The sequence below is a fragment of the Alternaria burnsii genome (genome assembly GCF_013036055.1).
Source record: "Alternaria burnsii strain CBS107.38 chromosome Unknown 701, whole genome shotgun sequence".
Taxonomy (NCBI): domain Eukaryota; kingdom Fungi; phylum Ascomycota; class Dothideomycetes; order Pleosporales; family Pleosporaceae; genus Alternaria; species Alternaria burnsii.
This window is the reverse complement of record NW_024066124.1, coordinates 49,902-64,292: the sequence shown is the minus strand read 5'-3', so window position 1 is coordinate 64,292 and position 14,391 is coordinate 49,902. Positions and strand designations below refer to the sequence as shown.

The 14,391-nt window shown below is 52.1% G+C and overlaps 3 protein-coding genes across 3 annotated transcripts; 1 reads left to right on the top strand and 2 right to left on the bottom strand.

Moving 5' to 3' along the window:
- Nucleotides 1-3,378: 3,378 nt before the first annotated feature.
- On the bottom strand, nucleotides 3,379-4,524 carry GT037_009846 (uncharacterized protein; the record flags this gene model as incomplete). The annotated part of the gene is made up of 1 exon (XM_038934893.1): nucleotides 3,379-4,524. The coding sequence occupies one exon, from the start codon at nucleotides 4,522-4,524 to the stop codon at nucleotides 3,379-3,381; it is 1,146 nt and encodes a 381-aa protein (XP_038782307.1).
- An 863-nt stretch (nucleotides 4,525-5,387) lies between these two features.
- Nucleotides 5,388-7,580, bottom strand: GT037_009845 (uncharacterized protein; the record flags this gene model as incomplete). The annotated part of the gene is made up of 4 exons (XM_038934892.1): nucleotides 5,388-6,232; nucleotides 6,304-6,529; nucleotides 6,575-7,407; nucleotides 7,460-7,580. The coding sequence occupies 4 exons, from the start codon at nucleotides 7,578-7,580 to the stop codon at nucleotides 5,388-5,390; spliced, it is 2,025 nt and encodes a 674-aa protein (XP_038782306.1).
- A 570-nt stretch (nucleotides 7,581-8,150) lies between these two features.
- On the top strand, nucleotides 8,151-14,229 carry GT037_009844 (uncharacterized protein; the record flags this gene model as incomplete). Its single annotated transcript, XM_038934891.1, has 4 exons — nucleotides 8,151-10,480; nucleotides 10,534-10,586; nucleotides 12,695-12,919; nucleotides 13,295-14,229. 4 exons carry the CDS (start codon nucleotides 8,151-8,153, stop codon nucleotides 14,227-14,229), a joined length of 3,543 nt encoding a protein of 1,180 aa, XP_038782305.1.
- Nucleotides 14,230-14,391: the final 162 nt, after the last annotated feature.

The window sequence follows — 14,391 nt, the reverse complement described above, 5'->3', positions numbered from 1 at the left end:
GGCGGGACGTGGGAGGCCTCTGGCCGTAGCACCCGCGAGCCCCGCGAACGACTGATGCGACAACGCCTCCAGCTTGAGTCGTTGCCGTGGTGGTGATGGAGGCCGAGCGACAGGCGACCGTCTACCGTGTGTCGGCTTGGCCGGGCCCAGGAGTGGCTGGATCGAGACTGGCGACCAGGCTCTCGAGTGCTTATGCGTCTAGAAGCGTCGAGATTGGTGTTGTGCAAAGCTGTTGGGAGAGTCGCGCGCGATATGACGTGAGGAACGAGCATTCGCAAAGGGCCGCTTGTTGCGCAGCCGGCTTCAAATACGCCGTGTCGATGAGCAGTCGCATTCCCGGAAGGCGCCGACCATGAAGCCAGGTGATGTACGCAGGAGTGAGAGACTCGGGTGAGAGAGTTCAAGTGGTTGCATGCGTCTTGTTGCGCGTGAGAAGTTCACCTTCACATGCCAGCGGATCTCTTGCGCCCACCTGCCCACTAGCGCCGAACGGCTCGCTTGCTCCTTCCCTGCCACCCAAACGCCAAGTCCTCCGAGATGACTTGCATTCCCTCTCCACATCTCGGAATGCGTTCCTGGCCTGCTCTGTATTGCCAGGGACGCATTCGAGTCTAAACAGCCTTCAACTTCTCCTGTAACAAGGCCCTCTACACGCATGCTCCTCCATGATCATTCTGCTCTCCTTCATCTCGGACAAACCTTCTCACCGTCTCTCCGCGATCCGAGTGCGCCTAAAGGCCAAAAGGGCAGCTCCTCCGTGAGTATTTTGACTGGCGCCCATTAGTTTGCTGCGGTCCGAAATGCTGCAGTGGCGTCAAACGACTTTCTTCTCCTTGGCCGAACCTACCGTAGTTCCCGTCCGATCACCTCTAGGTTTGGCCATCCCAGGGGTCAATCTGGGGAAGTCATGGCTGTTTCTACAGCCCATCCCCTTGCATCCTACAGCCTAGAGTCATGAACAACGGGTGTTTCCGATTTGACCCGTAACTTCTCCTCACTCTACATCGATGCAGCGATCGTCTTGATCACTGCCTCGGCTGCCTCGCAGCATCGATCTACAGTGGTCATATCGGAGAGCCCGAGGCTCGTACGACACTAGACTTGCTTCGGTTTCCGAAGAGCAGCTGTTCTCCCCATACTTTGTTGGTGGTTGTGGATTCTTCCCATATTCTAGAGCTCGATTGCTGTCTTACGTCACGTTGAAGCCTTACTCACGCGACAGCAATTCAGACCCAACAAGCCGACTTTACCACTGGCGTCCAACGTACCAGCCAGGCATTGCCTTGGGATCCTTGAGGTTACGAATAATGGCGATTTTTGCATCCGACCGCTCAGTATTCCCGACTCGTCGGTATGCAAGGTGCACACCATATTCGTCTACTAATGGAAACAAACCATGCTTTCAGGGTGTGTCAAAAGCCTTGAGCAACAACGTACATCCAGCGTCCGCTTTGATACTACCTTTATACTAGCTTTACCGTCATATGCGTCGAACTGAAGGCATTCCCTAGGTGCAGAATACTGCTATAACATGTAAGCTGGCATGCATGGACAACCAATCTACATCACCTCTGCCTAGCCCGATCGGGTCCATAGCGCGAGTTTGCCATAAATTTACCAAGTTTGAACCAAGCCAGCACCAAGATGCACAGCCATCACCAAGATACTTATGCAAATCAGACTTGGAATACCACCGACCATGACCGAAATGGGTTGTTGTGTTTATTAGCTCAAACCCGCTCTTAAAAGAAAGCAATGTCAGCGTTCAAGAAATCTTTCTATACTGAACTAGCCCAGCATATCAACAGCCTTCGGTCTTCTTCACCAGAATTGGCGCCATGGACTATTATACCTTTCTAATCGTTTTCTTGGTCATTTTCACACTAGTACTCTGTCTTCTCTGGAGCCCGCCTCCAGTGCTGCAAGAACCAGCATCAGCGACGCTGCCTTCGACTTGTCAAAAGCAACACCTACGGCGAGACGACATGGTCTGAGACAACCCTGTACCTAAGGCGACACGATCCCGTCATTTTCCATGTCACCTAATAGAAACCAAACGACGATATCCAAGCCACCAGAATACGATCAGGCCCACCATCCCAAAAATCCCAAGTTAGGCCCTTTCTGGTCAAAGGCGCGAGTCCAGCAACAACGAACTGAAAATGACGGACAATGTACAATGACGGTATTATCCTCTGAGCAATGAGTCAAATCGCTATTCCAAAGAAGATGAAGCTAAAACGTGCCTGGTATATATGAGCCTACCATGCCCTGCCCCGCAACAATTCTACATCCCATCTACCATGGATCTAGACATCATCGCGCTGGTGATGGTCATACTAATTTGCTTCACCGTAGTGCTATGCTACGTCTGGAAGCCACCACCACCGTTGCATTCGTCAGCCTCATCCATATAAAATCGCATCTCCCGAAAGCCGCGACAGGATAACCGTGCTCGACCGCTCTCATTATCAACGATCCATGAGGCTACCGATTGGGAGGATGCATCTGCGATGAGTACACTGTTTGTGCGACCTAGACTTTTTCCGCTCTAGACGAATAGCAGACTTGGCAAGTTTTTTTTCCATCCTCCTTCCTCTTCAAAACGAACAAGAAACAAGACGATTGGCCCCATGTCACTACGATGGACGGCAACAACGAGAATTCAGGAGTTGGAATGGGACAATCGAATATTGGGAATGAGTGTGGGAAGGAACGCCAAGAACGAAGATAGTGTACGCAAGACTGGGATATCGTGGGGATGAATGAGGTAGAAGATGAATACAGTCAAGGCACGTAGGGGTGGGGTGGAGTGCACCGAGATGGTAGAGAAGAGCATGTAGCCATCAAGGATCCCTTTAGGATTGTCCTATGTATAATAAGAGACAATCTTAGGTCGTGAGAGTAAAATGACCATGGTACTGTTCTTCCCCTTCTTCTTCTTCTAAACGACCTTACAAGATCATTCTTGTTACTTTCGACTTGACGCTTTCACCCGGAAGCGGATATTGAGGCGTGATTTCTGATCTCTTCCAGTATTGGTCCAATACAGCCGCGATGCTTGGCCATAGCCTGGATCTTGTATTGAGAAGATTCCATTCCTTGGATCGCCAAGTGTGTGGTAGTGATGTTGGACGGCAGTGTCATCTGCTCGACGACCACGGAGACAAGTGTATTACGCAGCCCCATGATCGATTACCATGTGGGTATGAACAACCGTCGTGGCGGACGACTGCCCCTCTCTCCTAGTCGAGTCCCTAATGCAATAGCACAAGACCTTTCGAGAGTAATCGTTTTCGTGATTGGTGCGCCATCGTTCCCCTTGTCCCAATTGCATTTGGGGTTTTGCCAAAAATAGCCTCCCCACTCACATCTGCCTCATCCAAAGGGCAACAACACCAAGCTCGCTCCAATGCCCACTGCAATAACCATACCCGGCACCGCTCCAAACATCTTGCCCGACCCCGCTGACGGAAGCGGAGCCCCCTTCAACTCCATACCCGTCGGCCTTGCTACCACGTCCGCCGCATCAAAATACGCATACTTGACCCTCTCCCCATCCTGCAAATTCTCATTCGTAAGCACACTCGCCTCGTTTGGAAAATCCATGATCGGGACACTCGGATAGAAGCCTTTATTCTTGATAATGTACTGCGCCAACGCATACAAGGCGTAATTCTCCGCGTTATTGGCCGCGTCGTAGCTCATCTGTGTAGAGAGAATGGCGAGGAGTTTGGAGCGCGTGGCGCCGTATGCGTATTTGAGCGTTTGGCAGTCGGTCGGGGTTTCGGGCTGTTCGTTGAGGACGCCGGCGAGGACGGACGTGTTCATTGCGCCTTGGGAGGTGACGAGGAGCCATTCGCTGGTCGAGTTGGGAGGTGCGGGGACGGGGCGCTCGACAACTGCGGTGCCGATGGAAGAGAAGTGCATGACCATGCGTGCCCAGAGGGAGGCGCGGTTGTAATACTCCATCAGACGATCCTTTTCCATCTGGTTGTCGGCTTTCTTGTTTATGCGGCCGGTGAGGGAATCCATGCGGAAGTAGTCCCGGCAGAAGACGATGTGAGGTTCGTTGCCGATGTTGTAGGCTGCGTGGTCGCCTTCGCGCTTGTTTCCCTTGTCGCAGAGCTTCATGGGATCGTCGCAGCGTATGTGAATGTCCGAGTTTACGGCGCCAACTCCTCCTTCTAGGACGCCGTAGTTTGCCGCTCGCTGGAGGTTCGTGGCTATCATGTCTGTGTAGTTGGCCGTTATCGAGGGGCTGAAGAACTCTCGTGCAGGCTGCGAGGTAGGATCGAAGGGCGTTGCGGCGGCGAATAGACTTGTCATCTCCGAGAAGCCGTCGCGAATGTCTTCAATGTCGGAGAAGTCACAGCCCTCGCCGCCGGTGAGAGCGGTTGCATAGGTAGGCCTGCCAGCGCCTTTGTCGTCGCCAATAACGCCATCTGGGCTTGCGTATGCGCGTGTCACGAGGGCGGCGACGAGTATGGGAGGGAGACGTAAGAGTGTGTGGAGCGTGAGCATGTCGACGAAGCCGCCGGGGACAGTTCGGTCGATCGAAATGTTAACGCGAGATGTTGGGAATTGCAAGCATGGAGGCCGTGCCGATCTTTCTCGAAGCTGGAGGGAGATGGTGTTCCTGTGGCAGTGGACCGGCGTTCGTCACACGCGAACTGGGCGAAACGGGGGTGTAGAAGCTTCAAGGATGGCCGCACAAGAGGCCGTGACGTTGGATAGGAAAAGTAAAGCGCATGAAGGAGTGCCGGCGGCCGGCAAGCATTGCAAGGTTGGCCCCTAGTTTTCCGACCGTGCTTAGACGCGCTGTAACGGTTAGGTCTTCCGACACGAGATACTGAGACGGTAGCCCGGATATGTGACCGACGCTGAATCATGGTGTTGAGCATCGGCCTCTAGGTTGGTAATCACGGAATTTCTGGTCTCCTTCAGAGAGAAGTCTTGCTTGAGCGACATGTTCATGAGCGCTTGTGTCGTGCAACGTTGCTCTCTGATCGATGTGTTCCTTTGTTGAGGTTGTGTCGCAGGTCACTGAATGAGGCAAGTATCGGCTCGCATGTGAAACACCAAGCATAATGCCAAGACCTGGTCGTGACCACCTCGCCGCGAAAGCATCGTCACAATCTTATGAATTGCGACTGACCTACATAACAAAGCAGCTTTTATGTAGTCTGCATTTCATTTCTAGTGGTACAGTCATAGTATGTCAAAGTTAATGGGTGGTTGATGGTCAAATGGTTTGGTGGGTCGGACAACGGGGGATCCTTCCGCCAACGCCGACATCGCCTGCTCTTTCTATTCTACAAATTACCAACTACCAACACCACACTTTTATCAGGTCGCCACACGTCTATCAGGTCAGAGCGCCACAGCTATGTCTGCTCTACGGGATGCAGAGTGATCGCCGTTCTTCCGTCGATTGAGACTGACAGCTTAGCCTCACCTTTGTGGTCTGCCACCGCAGTCTGTGAGCCCAGCCTGTAAGCTCTACCTGCCTTCATGTTCTTGAAGCCTAGAGTGAAGTTTCCCGCCCTTCTTCCATTATAAAGCACTAGTTCGACCGATTCTCCGTCATGCGAATACGCCTTTCCAACGAGGACCTCAGGGAAGGGCACGTCATCCAGAACTGGAGCGCGAAAGCAGTGTTCTGGCGGTCCATCCTTGAGAAGACTATTCCAATCGCCATGAGCACCTAATCTGCTCCTCAAAGTATTGATCTGGCCAAGAGTGGATAGACCTTTATTCTTCAGTGCGCCAGTGCGCGTTTCGTACACCGGAAACTGCTCTTCGTCCGTCTGCCGTATCAACTCGTCGCGAATCTTATCATCCCCAAATTCGGTTGCGACGCTTGCCATGGCGACTCGGACATAGCCACGACCACTCCTGTAGTTGCCGGGATCAAGATTGTCAGCTCCAACAAGATTTGTCAACTCGAGATGTCCGTCGTTTGTCCAACACAAGTTTTCCTGCTTCATGATCGCCCAATGGCGATGTGCAACGTGCGGAAGATATGGTCCGCAGAATACACTGGGAGCTACGTCGGAGATTGCGCCTGCAAGTCCAGGAATCGTGAAGCCCGTCAACTCACTTCGAATTGGCAAGATCGTGCCGTCGGCGTTGGAAAACTCGCTGGCCAGGGCCGCTTCGAACCGACCTTTGAGCCTAGCGCCGTAGTCGTTGCCCAGAACCTTGTCAGACGCGACTATGCCACTTATGCCTGCAGATGTGGGAATACGAAGTCAGTGTATGTCTATGTCTCGCATGCATTTCGTGCAGGCAGCTACTTACCCACCAAATTACAGAGCGAGTATATCCAGTTCGGCTCGCATGGATAGAGATTGTACGGATTTTGGTCCATATTGCGGAAGACGGCATCAGCGATCGAGCCCAAGTCGTATTTGTACCGGGCGCCATCTGTAACAACAAACTCCATTGAGTTCTCCTTGGCATATCGATCATCACGAGTCACGATCTGGTACAGTGCAGCTCCGAGCAGGATGTATCCAGATACCATCTGCGGGCTATTAGTCTCTACCGGAACAGCCGAGGCTTCACTCACAATGTTGTCTTCCTTCACAGGATCCCAATCTAGCGTGAACTTCCCCATGAGTGACTCCCATTTCCAGAAATTCATCACCCTTTTCGACATGGACTTTTCGATCAAGCCCCTCTCTGCTTTGGAAAGATAGCCGTGGAAGTTCGGACAGTAATGATTTTGGTAGGCTGTAAGTTCATATATGCCCTGGTAGAGCTGATATCGAATTGCCGAAGTCTGGAACTGATCAATCACATCATGGTAGGAGAAGTCATCTACGGGTGAAAGACCTAATTCAAGTACCCACTGAAGGAATCGGAGCGTTCGCTCGTCGGCCTCTCGTGATCCTGGAGGTGGAGCTGGCTGGGCCTTGGCCTGGTTCTCTTGGACTGCGTTTACCAGGTATGCATTGCGTTGCTCGCGCCTCTTTTCGGCTTCTTGATTTGCAGTCTGTGTCTGCCATGTTACATATGTTATGCCGAGGATACATGCCCCTGTAACGATGGGTCCTGCTGCTTCCAATACAGTGTCCCTCGCAAGCGCAACAGCAAGCAGATCGGATCCTACCCACAACAGAATCGGAAAAATAAGTCCGCCGCAACCGAACCACATAAAAAGGATAAGTGGAACAGCGCCTAGTGTTAAAAAAAGTGCCAAGATGGAGGGAACGGTGCAGACTGCAACGAAGCCTGCTCCTGGGAAGAGAAGACCGATTCCAGCCACACGCGCTTGTGGATCATCGATCTTGTAGAACACGGCTAGGCCTGTGAATGTGAGAAAGGCATACTGTACAAGTGTGCGCGTCTGATGGTATCTCTTGGCCTTTCCTTTGCCGCATTGCTGTGGTATCAAGACGTCTATATCGGTTAGTCTATTGCTACAGCATTCCCAACAGAGGTGACGGCGAACCCTGAAAGCGAAAACTTTGCGCGGGTGCATGATTGCTTCGAATAGTAGGTAAGTTTGACTTCAAATCTTGCGATGTGGGTGCAACATCCGTGAATTCGGTCGTGGTTGTCGTCGTCGTCATCGTCGTTGTAGACAGCATTGCGTCTCGAGGCTGGACAAATGCGATCGTGATAGCTTCTTCTAGTAATCCTGCGGATTTGAACGCTCGATCTATCAGAACCCCCTTTAAATTGTCAATGCTCCTCATAGCTGCAACTTCTCAATGGCTCGGATATCCTAGTGCGACTCGAATGCAGCGACTCAGCACAAACCAATGGCGTTGCGAGCGTATCGCTACAAACCAGGTCTTACAATTAGTGAACATTCATCGGCCCTTTCCCGGCTCCTTCTTTCCAGCTTGTATCCGTACATTGGCCTGCGTCATCTGAGGGGTGAGTGGCTCCAAGATGTGGGGTACAGAGCCGATACAAGCGGGGAGGCAAAGCCGCAACACATCGTGAGGTTAGGATGCGATCCATCCGGCTCGGGAACTGACAGTATCCGATGCAACCAAAGGCGCTTACAGGATCTTGGTGGGCGACAGTAGCGTTGCTACTCCAGTCGAATTGCGAGACATACTGCAAGAGTCAAGTAATCTGTAGCTTCGATATTCTTCACAACCGAATCTTTGCTTCAGTCCAGCTAGCCAAATATGGCATGTTGTATCTTGACGGCTTTTGTCATGAACAGAATCATCAAAATCTGCGATACTTTTGATATACGCTTCCTTGAAATCAAATACAGCGATGCAGAAGACAGCTGCGCTCCGGCAGAGTCGGTGAAGAAGAGGACAGAGTCAAAGACATGCCGCATTAGCATTGGTGGTATGACATGTGGTGCTTGCGTCACAGCTATCACAAAAGAGCTGGACAATGTTGTTGGTGTTCTCAGAGCGAATGTCTCGTTGCCTCTTGGGCGTGCCAGCATATTTTACGATCCCGCCTTGACTACCTCTGAGAAATTGATGGAGGCAATCCGTGTTTCGGGTTACGAGGCTACACTCGGGGAAAGAAGTTCAGAGGAGATTATGCAGAGACTGCGACAGTCCAAGGAGCTGCAGTCACTTCGAGATGCTATATCCTCAGCGAGTGTATGTTCTACACTCATTCTTGGTCTGGAATATGTCCCTACATTCTTGGGCAAGTTCTTCTTGGCATCTACAAAGCGTGGAGTGATTCCCTGGCTACTGCTTATGATGGCATTCAGAGTTCAAGCTTGGGATGCGCGGACAATCCATTTCCGAGCATGGTCAAGAAAGAGCAAACTGGCTGTCGCCATGGACACGCTATTGAGTCTGTCACTAATTCTCGGCCTTGGTTTATCTGTATTGCAAACGGCATCTGGGAGGTTGGCGATGAGCTCACAGCCATATGCATCCTCGGGCTCTTTTCTGACTGTTGTCATCCTCGCTGGTAGATATCTCGAAGCAGTCCTACGGAAGGAGAGTAATGCGCACTTGATAGCGCTTTACGAGATGAAGGCAGAGAAGGAACTCTACCAAATCTCTGGAGCTGATGTTGTGCTGCCTGCATCGCTGCTGAAGAAGAGCGACGATGTTGTCATTATGCCGCAAGCTACCGTACCATGCGATTGTTATATCGTCGAGGGGAACTCAGCCATCGACGAATCGACTATCACAGGAGAAGCGTTGCCTGTAACAAAAGAGATGGGAGATTTTCTGCTTGCAGGAACGAAAAATCTATCCCGTCGGCTGAGGGTCGTCATATGTCAGGATCAGAGCGAGTCATCCCTCGCCAAGGTTATCGAAGGTGTGTCCACCGCCAGCGAGCAGCGACGCGAGGGCATGGAGCCACTCGACATGATCATGAAGGTCTTTGTGTCTGGGGTCATGCTGCTAGCTCTCATATCATTTGCGACTACTCTCATCTATCACTGGGGCTCACCGGGCTTGGATATCGTCACAGCCGCATGTGAGCGGGCCATGACTGTATTGTCTGCTGCATGTCCTTGTGGGATAGGTCTGGCGACTCCGTCCGCAGCCATGGCTGGTGTCGATGCTGCATATTCCCAGGGTGTCCTTTTGAGTGGCGGTATCGAAACGATGGGAGCCCTATGCAAAGCCACACATATCGTTATGGACAAGACCGGAACGCTTACAAGAGGCAATCTTGATGTTGTGAGCCACCGTTTCGATGGAGGAGTTAGGTTCAATGAAGATGCATGTTTTCGGCTATTGGCGGCTGCAGAAGCAGAAGACGCTCGTGTTCATCCCGTTGCGAAAGCAGTCTTCAAGTGGGCGCTGACCATGAGCAATTTAAGCGGTATGGCACGCTTCTCAGAACACGTGAATAAAACACGCAATCTCAGATCTGCCACTGGTAAAGGAACGAGCTGCCAAGTCCAGATTTTCGCCAACGTCTGGACAGAGGTTAGCATAGGATCGGCGGCATACCTGAAAGAAAGCGGCATCGAGGTCGCACTCGAAAGCATCGAAGCCTCCAGAGTGTACTTTGCTTTTGATGGGCGGTATAGTGGTTACATATGTGTTCAAGACACCATCCGCCCCGAAGCTTCTTCAGTCATCCAATCTCTCCTGTCAGACGGCTTGCAAGTCACTATGTTGACTGGCGATACCGAGCCCGAGGCCTCGCGCATATCATCAGTCCTTGACATTCCCGTCCTCGCATCACGCGCCTCTCCTTTTGACAAGATGCGGCACGTTCAAGACTTACAACAAGAAGGCCATCGCGTCGTCATGGTTGGTGATGGTGTCAACGACTTCCTCGCACAGTCAAAAGCGGATGTGGGCGTGTCTGTATCGTTGGCACAAGACTGTCTGGCTCGCGCAGGGAGCGTAGTCATATTATCAGGCAACTTGGAATGTCTTGCTGCTGCGTTCTCCATCTCAAGACAGGTGGTTGCTCAGGCGAGGATAAATGTAAGATGGGCTTTGATTTATAATTTCATTGCTCTGAGTCTGGCCTTGGGCTTGTTCGAGAGCTGGGGCATTGTTGTTACACCGTAAGTCAAGTTATCCAGTAGAGTTTTTCAAGAAGCTACTGACCATCGTTTAGTCCTGTGGCTGCCAGTATGATGGCCACGTCAAGTGTCAGCGTGCTCTCTATGAGTCTTTGGCTGAGATGTCGGCTGCGAGTCAACAGAAGTTGAAATTGCCAAGGATGGGCTACTCCTCCAAAGGTAGCAGTGAACAAGTTTCCCCACGTAGCTCACAGGCTTCAGTTGCTCCGGCTTAGTACAATCTTACGCCCTGCATATACGATCTCGTATCGTTAGCTCATCGGCATTTTAGCCTATAGACAAATAATCCTACGGAAGAATTCACTTGGGCATATAATTGATTAACTAAGAAACAGGCGTATCTAGCCCGTATGACTATAAAGTTCAAGACCTGAGTGCTTTCTTCCATTATGCACTTCCCCTTGTGCTCTACCACCACCCAATACTCATATCTACCTACTTCCTCCTATCTGTCCTTGTCATCTACGGAAACACGCCCACCACTCACTCTTTGTAGCCTCCACACACCAACACCTAAACTATCACCATGCATTTAAGCACCTACGCTACACTCCTCATCCCAACGCTTGCAGCTGCCGGCCGCCTCGGTGGCATCGACATGAACCGCGCTTGCAGAGACCAGTATGGAGGCAGCTGGTCCGCATACGTCTCACTCCAAGGAGGCGGGTGCAACGCCTGGAGGTGTGCTTATAACGGAGGGGAAGCCACCCCGCGCAGTATAGATACGCCGAGGGCATGTGTGAACCAGTATGGCGGCGGAGCGTATGCGCTGTGCTATAACGGCGAGTATGATTGGAGTTGTTTTAGAGACTGAGTTGCGGAGCTGTGAAGTCTATGTTCGTGTACATTGGGGTCAAGTCCAAGGTCATGAGGACTTTTACAGTCAAGTTTGCGTAAACGAGGGCAAATGTGTCTTCCGAAAAGTTGATACGGTCTGGTAAAACGATGTTAAAAAGTCTCTAGCGGACAGGTAGATGAATGACATGATGCCTCTACCCACAGTCAGAAACACGTCGCGGCGGATAACAAGGTTGACGACTGCTTGTACGTTGCCAAACTGATCTCTAAAAAAAGCCTGCAGTTGCGGGGAACTCTTCAAGCTACAGCAGCCAGGAGGCAGGCGTGTCAAACTGAAGGATTTTCTACAGTACCCTGTAGTCTCAGTATCTTAAGCCGCTATTTGCAACGTCGTCCGCTCGTGCAGCGGGTTTGTTCTTGGTAATAGTGTCTTTAGCGCCTTCTAACCATCTGTATATAGCGGCGTGGTCTAGCACTACGCATCTCTAAAATCATCATAGGCTAGCAGCCTTCTCTAACCCTCCCCATATTGCGGCGTGGTCCAACCTCGTGCATCTCTAGAATGTTTTAGTCTTTCCTATATTGCGGCGTAGTCCAGCACTGCGCATTCCTAGAATCACTGCACCGTAAGTAGACTGATTTTGACCTGTTTAAGCTTTTGAAGCAAGCATTAATCAAGTCAATTAGAAAGCTTGCTTCCGGGCATCTTATGACTGTCAACACAACTTCCCCATCTGTGTGACGGAAACTCTAATGGGCCCGAACGAGTTAGTAAGATACGTTATCTGGCGGAAATGGTTGCCGACCTTGCGCTCTTATTGGCTTTTTCTGGCCTACTGGGTTTTCTGCCATACGGGGAGGGTGCAGCTTCTACCTGAGAGAGCGGAAGGTCGAACTCTGGCTCCGCAACACCTCTGCTTGAGGAGCATGCTTCGAACATAAAAGGTGCGTTTAGCCCTCTCGTTAGTTGAGCCATCATCTGCTTGTTTTCTGAAGCTCCTCATTCGTCCGTCTCTATTGTCACGCACCACCTCTAGGTAGCATGCTCCTCCCCAAACTAGCTGCCTTGATAACTCTTCTCGCAATCACTACTGCTTCACCTACCCCTCTAGAGAACAAGAGCGCCGATAACGGGACGCTGTCCGCGCTCGTTAAATACGAAGTCAATTGCGAAAAAGGAGGTAACAAAGTGCCACGCTGTTACGAGGGAAGCTCGGCTGGCTGTCGTTGCTCTAGCAAAGGTGTCTACAACTGTCAGGATGCAGAGTGCAAAAGATACTGCGGGTGCAGCCCGTATGTGCTCCCAAACCTCCACATGCTCACTGTTGCTACTTAACAGAGTCGCTCGTCATCCTGTCTTTTCGATCTCTGTGACCGCGATACTAATGGTGGTTATAGAGTCTATTTCCCCCAATGCCCCCACTGCCCTTAGGCCAGAATCACCAAGTGCCAGCTTCACGCCGCATGAGGACTTTGACATCTCCATTATTTGGCAAAACTTGGATGTTCGGAGCGACTTCTCCATATTTCGCAAGGAGTCGCAAGGACCGATTGAGCGGATCATGGTCGACTTTGCAAAAGTGCTGGAGAGTGGCTTGTTTGAGGTGGTGAGTGTGAATGCGAGTAAGCATCTGTTCTGTGTGACGGTTTACTGTGAAAAGAACAAAGATGAGGGGGTGTCGGATCAGGTTTTCAAAGTACTCTAGGGCTGCGCTAGAATGGCGGGTATGATTGGAGTTGTTCTGGGATTGAGTGAAGGTGTCAGGCCAGGCGCTTGGCCCTGTCGGGTAAAGCGTCGCCCCGCCATTGTGCCCTGCAGCTGGCGCATGGGCTCGACGTCAACGATGCAGTCTGTGCAAATGGAATTCAAGCTTTTGTCCCACTCTCTTTGCGTCTGACTCTTCCAACACGCTTCCCGGACGTGAAGCTTCTACCCACCCGACCTGATCGTCGCGTACGTCATCGCGCGCCAGCCCGAGCACGGTTGTAGTCATCCAGTCGTTGTAGTCATCCCCGCTGTCTCCACTGTCGCACGCACCTCTTGTTCAACCATGGAGGACAACCTTTCTGCCGCCCGAGCATCTCGGCGCCACCTCGAAGAGCGCCTTCGCAACGACTGGGAGTATCCCGACGTACCCGCAGTATGGTCCGCCTCTGACGAGGAAGTGCGCGACGCTGCCGATTTCCGCGAGCGCTACTACGGCGAGTCTGAATCTGGCGACTCGGATCACGAGGACGAGGGCGAGGGCACCGGCCCATACAGATTCGACAACCCAGAGAGCATCGGCGATGCAGTAGCGAGCACCAGAGAGGCGCGCAGGAGGCGTCGCAAAGAGAGGCTCGAGCGCGAAATGAAAGACAACGAGGGCTTGCGCATTTGGGTGCAGCGACGAGATGTGTGGACAGGCGCAGCGAGCGTCAAGAAGTACGGCACGAACCGACAGCGACACGCGGACCGCCCGTCTTCTGCAGCAGGCTACTCGTCCGAAGAGCATGCCGTCACCCCCACGGGCTCCGAGGCACACTCCATCACCAGCGCAACACCCGACACGTTTGACCTCGTCCCCGTCGCCGCGCCCCTCCTCGCCGACAACCCAATTCGCGCATCCATCACGCCCAAGGCCTACAAGGACATCTTCCAGAAAATCGTAGTCTCGTCGCGCACGCCCTCGGTCCCCATCAACCTCGCGGACATGACAAAGGCGCTGGTGCAAGGCTGGAAGGACACGGACGAATGGCCTCCGCGGGTTGGACCGCCCGAACCTCTTGCTGGTAAGAAGCGTTCTGTCACTGGCGCTGCATCGAATGGACACCACGGTGGCTTCATTGCGCGACATCCTCATCTAGAGAAGAGCGTCGACGGCATGAAACGCATTCTACATCTCAACGGGCATCATGAGCACGGGCATGGGGAGAGCAAGGCTGAGGGTTGAAAGCTGAGGCTGCAAAGCACTTTGTTTGGATCGAGTCAGTGTTTGTTCAAACAACGCTGATGCATCCCATGACAGGCAATCTCCTCTTCCATCACGCTCCTTACAGCGGGTCCAACGACAGAACCAACCATCAAGCGCCTGCACCGGTGAACAGTGTGGATT